Genomic DNA, 12,797 nt, shown 5'->3' with positions numbered 1-12,797 from the left:
AATCAATCAGGATTTCTCTGCTTTTTTGACTAACCCAGTTCCAATGGTATCCTATAGGTCCATCTTTATCTCAATTCACATATTATTTAAAATTGTCTTTTGCTAATAATAATATCTATAAATAAAACCAAATATGTGTACTTATGTATACCAATATATTGATAGATGTAAAACTCTTTCCAAAACTTTATGTAATTATTCCTATGTTTCTCTGTCATTTATAGCAGTGGTCATCAACCCTGTCCTCAGGGCCCACTAACAGGCCAGGTTTGCAAGATAACTGAAATACATCCCAGGTGATATCATTTGCTGCTCAGTGATTGCAGTATTCTAGTCTGCATCTCCCCAAGGTAATAAATAAAACCTGGCCTGTTAGTGGGCCCTGAGGGCAGGATTGATGACCACTGATTTATAGCATTTAATTCACACAGCACTCTTGATGCATGGCAAAAAAAATACCAAAAACTGATGCAGGAATCAGAATGATCACCTGCTTCTCGGGTCAACATAAACAGTTTCTTGAAGAAACTCTTTTGAAGTGAAACATGTAGAGTGGTAGTGTCTGTATTTGCTTATGAATTGAACAAATGATATAACAAGGAATCTTTTATCCACTTTTTATTGCTGTAATAAAACGTATTGAATTTTATTAATTGTAATCAATTTATTCTTTTGGCACCTTTAAAGTCCCATGGCTTGTTCCCCCTTTCCTTTTTTCATCTTTTATTGCAGCACTTTAAACATTCCCTCCAATAGGAAATACTAATGCAACAATTGTGGGCTTAAATCATGTAGATACATATCTCTTTAGACCTGCAACAGTGATCGCTCAAGCAATATTATTACATATTATAATATTGCTTTAGGTGCCACTTTAAAATGCCTTAAGCTCTATGGCAGATTGATTAAGCAGGCCCTGCTTTTCATTATCTGGTACTAATGGATGGACATTTATTGTTTTACTTGTTAGATAAAATCTCTTTGTAGATTGAAAGAAAAACAAAAGCTACTTGGTCATAAAGTGGTGTACACACGATCCGAAAATCATACGATTCTTCCACGGACAATATTGTTCGTACGATATTTGGATCGTGTGTACAGGCCATTACATAAACCCACTGAAGTGAATAGCCTCAGGTGATACACAGAGATTAAGCAAATCCTCCTACATAGGTTGTACCTCTTTACCTCCCTTCCCTACAGCCTTCTGAAATACACAGATCAAAGGCCATTTCTCAGCTGCAGCAGGCAGGGGACAGGGATCTGAGGTTGCACACTGCACACCACAGAGAGGAGAGATAAGTGTAATTTGCGACCTAAGTTTAGGTAAAAGACACCCCCCCCCCCTTCTCTACACAGGACAATAAGGAAAAATATGCAGCTGAGGTTGTCAATCACCTTTTGTTTGCTGGGGTGGGAGGGCAAGTTATCGCCCAATATTCTGTAGTATCAGGATAACCTGATACTACAGACACTATAGAGGAGACACTATAGAGGAGTATGCTCTGTTAATTTTTCAGAGGTTTACACCCACTTTAAAGCTTTTCATTGTGTACATAAGTATAGTAGGAGCACCAGGCCAGCAGTGTTTCATGGCTTATGTTCCAATCTGATGAGTGATCACTTGTAGGATGAGAGAACATGCAAGAAAATCTTTGTAAAACTAACGGGCAGAGGCTGGTGCTGCAGCAATAGGCTGAGGTTGGCAGTGGAGGCACCCAGCGGGTCCGCTCTTACCTGACCACCTGCAAAAATGACAGGGGCGGAGGCGGGTTTTGGACGGTAAGGGATTGTGGCACCTTTTGGTGGGGACTAGGAGAAGGGATAGGAGAGGGAGAAATAATATTAGAGCACCCGCCCAAAATCAGACAACAATCACCACATATTAACAAAGCTCTAATTGAAGAAAGCAAGACACTTAGAATAAATGTGTGCTATGGAGATAATGTCAGTGCTATGGTTAACTGATGAGTAATGGCTACCAGAATAAAAGCCATTAGCTGGAATAAAAAGACACAGCTTATGCATGTTTATGAACATCTGATTCTTTCTTAGCAAACCTACCACAGTTATCTTTTAAACGTTTTTGCTTTTCTTATGGTTGAGCCTATTAACTTTCAGTTACAAAGGATAAATGCATTGTCGGCTATTATTGTTTAGCCTATGTTACAGCTAATGTAATCTCAAAAGATGTTTCTATTGATTTAAGTTCATGAGTAGGACTAAGTGGAGTTGATTTACTATAGGAGTAAAACATTTTAACATTGCAAAGTCAATGTTTACAACACTCATTGGATAAGATGAAGCTGTATTTAATTCAATCATCAAATCACAAGCAAGAAAATATGGACAGACACTTTGCAAAGTCAACATGTTCTTCTCCTTTAGTAAATGAACTCCACCGGGTCTAGAAATAAACATTACATTGTGTATATTTTATTGGTCAAAGGTGATTTACAAACACAGTGTTTTCATTGGGGCTGATTACTAAATAGAGAATGGTGACTTTACAAAATTAATATTTATTTATCCACATGAATAAGTTAAGATGAGTTCACTGAATTAATGCAAATATATGTAAGAAAAAAAGAAAAAAAAGGGATTTGTGTTGCACATGATTGGGTGAGTAAAGTAAATACAACTTCACTAAATGAACGTTGAATTTGTAAAGTCAACATTATCTACTCCCTTCCTAAGTCAATTGAAATAAACTACCCTTACTAACGATGGGGATCTCATGGCTTCTTAGAGCACCAAAAGACCTGATACATAGAGATTGATTTACTAAAGGTAAATAAGCTGTTCACTTTGCTAGGTAATTTATCCCTAGTCTAGTGAATGAGGCAAAGTACTGCTGACTTCCAACATCTTATCATATGCAAGATATTTGTTTTTCCTTTTATGTGATTATGTATTCTTTGCAAAGTGAATTTTCACCATATTGACTAAGCTTAGAATAAAATTCAGCAGCCTTTCTATGCAGACTTTAGTAAATAAACCCCATGGAATCCTACAGTTTCACAATCTAAACTCTATTATTTCCAAGTCTCTTGGTGGCATTACTGTACTAGTAGTCAAAAAAAATAAAAAATTGTACTCATATAATAAACTGCCCAATATCACAATTATTAAATAATGCAGAGATATAAATAAGCACAGGCCAAGTATGGTTTTCTGCATATTTCAACTAATCAGTGTATATTCTGTAGTTGAACCATTTTTAATGTCCTTCAGTTATTATAGCATGTGCGTATTTTTGACCACAATGTAAAGATTTGCTTACATCAAATCAAAGTGTAACTAAAACTTAGAATGCAATTTATTTAGTAGCATCATCTTTAACTTGTTTCAATGTCCTTAACTTTATATTGGTAATGCAAAACTTTACATTCATTGTAATATTTTTGGGGGGAAATATTGTTTTAATTCACAATATAGAGACTTCCTCTTTTAGTTGCACTCTAAAATTGTATTCCTTAGGAACCCCACTCTCTTTTTCTGGCTCAATGTTGGTGAATTCTATTTATGAGTACAGTGTTAATTAAATGGCATCTTAGGAGTCCCTGGTGAAGCTTTGTTTTAAATATTCATGAAAGGAGGTGGGTTTCCAGATTTTTATTAAATGGTTTTTCCACATGGATACACATTTCCCAGATTTATTAATAATGGCATACATATGTGTCGTGTTTTCCTTGCTAATGAATCACATTAAAATTAAGTTAACAGTTATTAATCGTTAGCAACGCATATTATTATTCCATGTGCTGATGTCTCTTATGCAATTGTGGAGAGTGCTTACAGTTAACCTGTTAGGCGGTTTTCATTGGTTTTAATCTAATCGTTTTGCTTAAATAAAACCTGCCTTAAAGAAAACATTTCTAAAGTTGTTACAATAATGTGCCAGATCATCCCTGCAGATTTTCAATAATATTCCTTAGCACTGTGCCCAAATCACTCAAAGTTCCTACTAACTTGGTGAAAGTTTGGATATGTATAAGCCTAGGGACCAGAGGTGTAACTAGAACCTTCTGGGCCCTGGTGCAAGAAACCATAAACGGCTCCTGCCCACTTTCCTACTGATTCCAGGCCCTTTACTCCCATTGTGGGACCCTTTATTTCAGTCCCGCAGTGGGCCATCTTCCTGGTGTCTTGGGGTCCCCCCACAGCGGAGGAACACCAAAGCCCAGTTGACCAAAGTACAACATTTGCGACCCTGGTCGTTTTTTCACTGGTGTCAGTGGTTTTTATTTTTGTTGTTTTCATTTTTTTTTTTTTTTTTTTTACCATTTTATTTTATTAATTTTTTTACAATTACATTTTTTTATTATTTTTTACATATTTTTTAGGACCCCCGTTCGGGGGGATTTGGTGAAATATCAGGGGTCTAAACAGACCCATGATGTCTCAATTTTGAGGCACAGAAAGGGAATGAGGACAGATTCATGCCTTTCTCTGAAGCATGAGCTGTACATAATGAATAGACAGGAATAGCTCTGTACAGAGCGTCCTGTTCATTCATAAACTGAGGCCGCAGCTATGAATAAATAAATAAAAAAAACTATTACCGACTCTATTCAAAAGAAAAGAAGAAAAGGAAGGGGCAGATAAAAGACACATTTACTGGCCCTTTCCTGGCTCTCTATACTGACACAGGGGGCCAGGGGGGACCAGGGAAGCACACAGGGGCCTGGGGCAGCAGGACAAGGATAGGGAGGCGGCGGGAGCGGCATGTGGAGTAACCGATGCACTCCATTTCCCTCCTGCAGCTGCCGAATATCTGTGGGAGGGAGAGAAAGGGAAGCGAGCATTCAGCAGCTACATGGCAGGATTGGTTCCTTTACATGCCGCCGTCCTCCTACCCAGGCATACAGGGGGCCGCACGGGCCCCTTGGAGCATGGGGCTTGGTCACAATGGCAACCCCTGTACATATGCCCCTGCTAGGGACACTGTTTCTCAATATCAACGCCTGGGCATTGCATTAAGATACTCATGAAACCAAGAACCTCATTGTGAGATAGAGAAGGAGCATTCCTCCTTCCTACATACCCTGGAAGTCAGGATTTTTTGGGATGCTCCTTAACTAAATCACATTTTAGCCAAAGCGGGTACATTCTGGCACTTTGGTACTACCTGTATAGCAGAAAATGTTGTTTAGTACATTATTTGGCCCTACATGTTTACTCAATATATGTTATAGTACACATTTGTACTTTCTACCAAGGGCGTGCACTAAACAGAGGCTGCATCCCCTCCAACTTGGACTGCTCTGCCTCTCCTTTCCTAACACCTACAAAGCAATGAGAGGATCATTGTATGACACTGAGGTGTTGTTATTGGCACAGTATGCAATGGGAAAAGATAGAGTGCTCCAGCCAGAAAAGTTGAGTTATATTAAACCTGCATTTTGAATCTGGGGTTCCACAGTTGCTCAGGAAAAGAACTGTACTATAAGACAGGCACTTGTCATCATGCAGTTGCTCCATTCAAGCTGTATAGTTAGACTGGAAATGTCAATTTAATCTGCTCAGGTGAAAAAGTGTTGAACTTTCAGTAAGAGTAATAGTACTTTTCTAAGGCTGGCCATATATTTTTCAATTGTCTTGTACAATTTCCTTTAGATTTACCAGAACCATATAATATGAGGTCAAACCTAAAGACATAAAATATGTATGCAATCAGGCAGGCCCTTGCACTACATAGTTCAAGGTAAATCTAAAGGAAATTGAAGAAAAAAATGTATAAGTTATGGCCAGCTTAAAGTGATACTAAACCCACAACAGTAAAATCAGTCTGTATATGTATATGTAGCATGCTTGTTATACTCAGTGAGAAACCTAAGGGGTTAATCCTCCACAATGTGTAAAAAGGCTGTTTGATCCTGTCCTCTCTGATCCTCCCCCCTTCCACTGTCCCCAATCAGTTTGCTGATAGTACAGAGAATTGGAGTCATTCTGCGCATGCTCAATTTGATGTGTATTGTTATAAAGTTCTTATTTTCTTGGGAAGGTGCATGTAGTCAGCACAGGGCCAATTAGCACTGTCCAGACAGAGGGTCAGAGGTCCTGTAGCCTCATAGGACAGTCAGTAGAATGATAGCTCCTCCTAAAATCTTTAATCAGAAACTGATAGGAATCAGAAGACCTCTATATACTGCAGATGAAAAAAGGTATTTAGCAGTTTATGTTTACTAAAATAATTGCATTTTCATGTACTGTGTACTGTGGGAGACCAGATACAGTGAATGCGGGGTCCTGGGTTTAGTAACACTTTAATTATTGTAAGAGCAGCTAGGTTTCTGACAAGTGAAAGAAAAAATGTGATTGGTTTCTTTGTATTTCTACACTATACACATTCAATGTTACTTTACTGAATAGGCCTGTCTGTATGTATGCACATCATTTGGCTTGTAATATGTCCTGAGTGTTCAAGTAGCACCTGTAGCCAAGATTGATTTGCACTAAAGTTATCAATTTGCTCCTACCTTTCTAACAAAGATTGCTTTGACTTAAAGTGGAATTCCAGCTATGGCTTTTTTGCATAGTTACATTTGCCCAGGTTGAACCAATGTTAATATGCATATGCCATACTTTTGAGTTCCCTTTGGAAACGGGGAATCAATGTAGTAGATCACTGCTATCCTCCCGGTCCTATATGAGAATCTGCCCTGCTGCATAGTGAACACAGGGGGCTGCTTGCTTGGCATTCACAGAACACCTTGCACTTTTCTCAGTGAATACAAGGTGTTCCCTGATTGGACAAAGTGTGCTAGTGTTGTCAGAATATATACCTTGTCCACTCAAAGAATGCCTTGCATTCATTGACAAAAATACAGGACATTTTGTAAATGGCGCCTCTGCAGAATGAGCAGCCCCCTGTGTTCACTATGGAGCAGACAGCCATTCAGCACAGGACATGGAAGATAGCAACAATCACTGTAGTAATGGTGACCACAGTGATTCTCTGCTTCCACAGGGATCACACAGGTATGGCATATGCATACATACACTGGTCCAATCTGGACCAATGTAACTATGCAAATAAAGCCATACTTGGAATTCAGCTTTAATATATATGCGTTACTACCTACATTATAAAGTCGTCCTTGTCTTCTTACTGTAATGTGTCTCTGAATGAAGTGTGGTGTGCTTGTTTACATTACCGCTACTCCGATACACTGTACCTCCAGCATCACCACACAAATCTGCTTGACACACTGGATAATGGCATCTGGGGTGCCCGAAATGGTTACTGCCCTCTCTGTGGAGTTAGGCAGCATATCTCCTGCTACCTGCACTTGAGCGCCTGTAGACTGAAAAACGAGAAAGAATAACAATGTACCATAGATTGTGACATGTCATATGTTTATACTGTTAGCATTTAAATTAGCCTTCATACTATGCACTTATGTTTTTGCTTTTTAGCATACTTTATGCACATATAACATTAATACTATAAATCAAGCAAGATAAAAAAGTGACACTATAGTCACTTTAACAGTGCTAAGCAAAAAGAAGAGAAGAAAAGCACCGCTAAGTAGAGTATGTTAGATACGATTTAATATGGCCCCTATAATGGGTTACTCACAAGAGATAGGCAGTAAATAGTCTAATCAGTAGGGGTACACTATGAAGGGTCTGTCCGTCTATTTTCCCACCACTGCCCAGCACTTTGAAAATAGATGGACAGACCCTTCATAGTGTAGCCCCACCGATGAGCCTATTTACTGCCTATCTCTTGGGATGGCAATATGGGGGACATATTAAATCGTATCTAACATACTACACTTTGTGGGGCTTTTCTTCTCTTCTTTTTGTCTATTTACCACAGAGTGAGCTGCGCTCTGGATCTAAAGCTGATACAAGTGTATGGACATTTAGTTAAAAACTTATATTGAGAACATTCTTGGACATAAAATTGTGTATTTGCCTTTCTGCCTAGCACCCATTTTATTGTTAACGATGCTAGGCAGGTATTATACACTGATCAGCAATAACATTATGACCACTGACAAGTAAAATGAAATGCCATCTGAAAGTTGTTGGTATACAGTGGCGGAATTATCAGGGTCGCACCAGTCGCATTTGCGACTGGGCCCTTGAGCTCCGCCACTGTAAGGGGGCCCGCCGCCGCCCGGGAGATAGTCATTTACGCGGAGTCCCGGTAAGCTCCGCCCATCCTTTCCGACTGCTCCGCCCATCCTCCCCGCCCATCCTCTGCTCCCGCACTCATCGGGGACAGTCCCCGCCCGCTTCGCCCATCCTCTCCGCCCATTCCCTCTGCCCGCACAGTCTCCGCCCAAATTCTCTGTCCCTGCTTGCTCCGCCCATCGTCTCCGTCCACACCTTCAATCACAGGCCCCAGCCCAGCCTCCCTGCTCACCCAAGCAAGACCGAGCAAGGAGGGGGAACCAAGTGATCTACAAGTGAGTGGCACACATCTCTTGATCCCCCCTCCACACCACTGATACCCCCCACACCACCACAACTGTCACTGATACCCCCACACACCACCACAACTGCTGCTGATACCCCGCACACTGCCACTGATACCCCCCACACCAGCACTACTGTCACTAATACCCCCACACCACCACAACTGCCACTGATACCCCCGCACACCACCACAACTGCCACTGATACCCCCGCACACCACCACAACTGCCACTGATACCCCCGCACACCACCACAACTGCCACTGATACCCCGCACACCACCACAACTGCCACTGATACCCCCGCACACCACCACAACTGCCACTGATATCCCCGCACACCACCACAACTGCCACTGATACCCCCGCACACCACCACAACTGCCACTGATACCCCCACACCACCACAACTGCCACTGATACCCCCGCACACCACCACAACTGCCACTGATACCCCCGCACACCACCATAACTGCCACTGATACCCCCGCACACCACCACAACTGCCACTGATACCCCCCACACCACCACAACTGCCACTGATACCACCCACACACCACAACTGCCACTGATGCCACCCACACACCATCACAACTGCCACTGATACCACCCACGCACCACCATTACTGCCACTGATACCCCCACACACCCCCATTACTGCCACTGATACCCCCCACACCACCACTACTGCCACTGATACCCACCATACAACCACTACTGCCTCTGATACCCCCCACACCACCACTACTGCCACTGATTTCCCCCTACCCCACACCACCACCATTTATACCCCCCACACCACCACAACCACTGCTGCCACTGATCCACCCCACCATGACCATCCAGCAACGACCATCCTTGCCACTGATACCATTCCCCTCCCCACCACTCATCCCATCCCACCCCCCCAACCATCACCCTCACCACGGATCCCATCTTCCCACCACCACTGCCACTCCTCCCATCCCATCCCCCTCCAACCATCACCCTTGCCACTGATCCCATTCCCACCACCACATCTGCCACTCATCCCATTCAACCCCCCCATCACTGATCCCACCCCCTAACCACAACCCTTGCCACTGATCCCATCACCTTCACCACTGCCACTCATGCTGCCACTCATCCCATTCCCCACCACCGCTACTACTGATCCCATCCCCACCCAACCAACACTGCTGCCACTGATCCCATCCTCCCCACCGCTGCCACTCTTCCCATCCTCCCCACCGCTGCCACTCATCCCATCTCTCCCTCACCACTGCCACTCATCCCATCCCCCACCACCGATGCCACTGATCCTATCCCTCCTCAAACACCACTGCTGCCACTAATCCCATCCCCCACCACCACCACTGGCACTCATCCCAGGGGCGTAACTACAGGGTTCACAATTGTGATAGCGCACATGTTGCCCCTGAACACCTAGATGGGGGAGGGGGGCATTTAGAGGAACACACCCCCTCCATTTTTCTCCTGTAGCCACTAAAAGTCTGCTTCTCCTCCTCTCCCTCTGATAGGAATTAAGTAACTGCAGGAGGAAAATGGAGAGGATTTGTTCCCCCTCCTATCCAGGTCCTGCTGCCCCCGGAATCAGTCAGAAGATCCCTGGCTGGAGGTCAGGGGGCCCTCCATGGTTTCTTGCATCGGGGCCCTGAAGGTTCTAGTTACGCCACTGTTGGTATATATTTGGAGCAAGTGAATGTGTTGTCCCTGAAGTTGATTTGTTGAAAGCAGAAAAAATGTGCAAGTGTAAGGATTTGAACTACTTTGACAAGGGTCAAATTGTAATGGCTAGACCTGTGCTAACCCATGTTCACAGCCAAAAGCACCTACAATGGGCATGTGAGCATCATAAATAGACCATGGTGAAGAAGCTGGCCTGGTCTGAAGAATGCCGTTTTCTTTATATCATGTATATGGCCGGGTGTGAGTGCGTCTCTTACCTGGTGAACACCCCAGCAGCTGCATAAATGGGGATGTAGAGATAGCCCATTATGGCCGAAATGTCAAAGGGAATATGGGGAATTACTACATATGCTATGGACATGCCCCAACCTTTTTCATTATTGGACAGAGGTTCTATCTACAATATCCCAGGTTTATAACTACCAGTTGAAGAGAGATCCCGTTGTCTGTCTGTTGGGCGCACTGGGAGAGGATACCAAATGAACAAATAGCTATATTGCGTTTACTGTACATCGTGCGAAAATTGATTGCAAGGTATTGGATTTCCCCCAGGGTGCCTACCAGGGGACAATGGATAGAACAGGTTAATCCTACGATAATTAGAGAAAAATTTACCTATCTACCTGGGGAAGAGATGGCACTCTGCTGCAGTATGTGAAGATGCAAGCCAGCGGACATCGAGTGATGCTTTTGGCTATGTTCTGCTGGGAAACCTTGGGTCCTGCCATTCATGTGGATGTTATTTTGACACTTACCACCTACCTAAACCTTGTTGCCGACCAAGTACATCCCTTCATGGGAACAGTATTCCTTGATGGCAGTGGCCTATATCCGCATAAATATTGCACCCTGTCACACTGCAAAAATTTTTAAATAATGGTTTGAGTTGTTGATTTGGCCTTCAGATTTTCCAGATATCAATCCAATTGAGCGTCTGTGGGATGTGCTAGAAAAACAAGTCTGATCCATGGAGACCCAACCTCACAACTTTGAGGAAAGGATCTGCTACTGCTGTTTTGGTGCTACATAGCACAGCATACCTTCAGAGGTCTAGTGGAGTCCATGCCTAAATGGGATAGGGCAGTTTTGTGGGCAAAAGGGGGGCCTACTCAATTCTAGGTGATTGGTCATAATGTTATGGCTGATTAGTGTATATAGAAAGCATATAATTAGGGGGTGTCTGTACATGTAAACTTTGCAGAACACCCCAAAAGCTAAAGAAAAAATCCAGGGTATTCATACAGGTTTCAAGTTTAAATTCAGAAAAGTTTCTTTTGGGGTTTGTGGGATACCCAGAAGTGTATGAACCAGCCGGTATACACCAATTCAGTATCATCTAATTTTGGAAAATTCCCACCAAATATTTAGATGAGTATCATGGGTAAAGTTTTTGCCAGGTGTTATTGTGTCTGTGTCCCCACTGAGTTGGATTTCTCTAACTTTCTGCCCTGCTAATCACCATGAAATTGTTGTTTCCACATTCAATGTAACACCCCATGTAGAATTTACTAAGGTGCCAGCAACGCTTACTATCTTGCTATAATCAAGATAATGGGAAAGATAAACCTACCCACCGATATGATCATGTTGAGCATTCTCAATGCTGGAGGCAGACTCTTATAGGCCTCTTCTAGCCTTAAAGTGGAACTTCACCTTCCCCATGTTTTTCTCTTTTCTTTCCCCCTGATTAAAAGGTTGCAGTCTCTGCACAGTTCAGATATTCACCCTCCCAGTGGATTTAGCACTGTCCTGCTGAGATCCTCTTCTCTTCTTCCACTGATCTGGTGTCCTGCGCTGCCATGTTCTTTGTGACATCACTAAGAGGTTGCTGGCTCTTCCGAGCTCAGCATTCTGATGGCAAGGTGCAAGGCTCACCCCCCACCCCCCTTTGTCAATGGAAGGCAAAGCCTCTTGGGATAAGTGGCATGCGTACCCCAGGAGGCATAGGGAGCACAGTGCGTGTCATTCACTTAGGTAAATAACGCGCAGGGAGCGGGATCACATTTTTTAATTGAAAAAAGGTGAATTAAAAAAATAAAAAGAGTGTGATCTTTGTTTATTGAGGTGGAGGAGGGGTGGAGAGGAATGACTTTTCTTTTGAAGGTGGAAATCAGCTTTAAATGATAGATAATTCCGAAATGTAGGATGCATTAGCTTTAAAGCAAATGTGAATAAAGTATAAAATGTCTTACATTTTTACATTTTTTTTTCTTCCTGGAATCTTTTGCAAATGATTTTATTAATTATTTTGTTTTTTTAATATAAGGGACCTGGTATTTCATCCCTGCTGGCCTTTAAATTGCACTAACCTCTCTGATCTCCTTGATCTTGGAGCCCCCTTTTCCAATCAAGGAGCCACACTGGCTTGCCGGTACCACAAGCCTTAAAGTGACAGGGGGTTTGCTGGTTGCAGTGCTGTTACTCATTGAGTTTATGATATCCTAGGAAGAAAGAATATAAGGATTTTGTGTTCTGTAGTAAGATTTATAAGATAACGTTCTGTGATGGTGTCACACTGCCCTCTTCAGGACAATAAAAATATGACTTGTTCCATTACATTCTGTTCTTGTCTTTAGGTTACATTGTATTAATGTAAGTAAACTGCTCTCAGAATTCATATGCATGCATCCAGAGGTTCCTGCACATACATTTCGTAATCTTTCACAGTGATTCAGGA

General features: G+C 42.6%; 1 protein-coding gene across 10 annotated transcripts in view; it reads right to left on the bottom strand.

The window, feature by feature from the left end:
- PCBP3 (poly(rC) binding protein 3) overlaps window positions 1-12,797 on the bottom strand; it is a 123,508-nt gene that overhangs the window by 39,951 nt on the left and 70,760 nt on the right. For 7 of the 10 annotated variants that reach the window (XM_077448151.1, XM_077448154.1, XM_077448148.1 and 4 more), the window contains exons 7-9: window positions 12,430-12,561; window positions 7,182-7,310; window positions 1,669-1,812 (exon numbers count right to left, since the gene is read on the bottom strand). In XM_077448151.1, coding sequence (XP_077304277.1) covers window positions 1,669-1,812; window positions 7,182-7,310; window positions 12,430-12,561 — 405 coding nt within the window. The remainder of the gene's footprint in view (window positions 1-1,668; window positions 1,813-7,181; window positions 7,311-12,429; window positions 12,562-12,797) is intronic. The other 3 variants (XM_077448155.1, XM_077448156.1, XM_077448157.1) reach the window with 1 other exon arrangement.

Source organism: Lithobates pipiens, unplaced genomic scaffold (assembly GCF_037356315.1).
Source record: "Lithobates pipiens isolate NorthernLeopardFrog02 unplaced genomic scaffold, aLitPip1_a1.2 Scaffold_22, whole genome shotgun sequence".
NCBI classification, from domain to species: Eukaryota; Metazoa; Chordata; class Amphibia; order Anura; family Ranidae; genus Lithobates; species Lithobates pipiens.
This window is presented reverse-complemented; position numbering and strand designations above follow the sequence as displayed.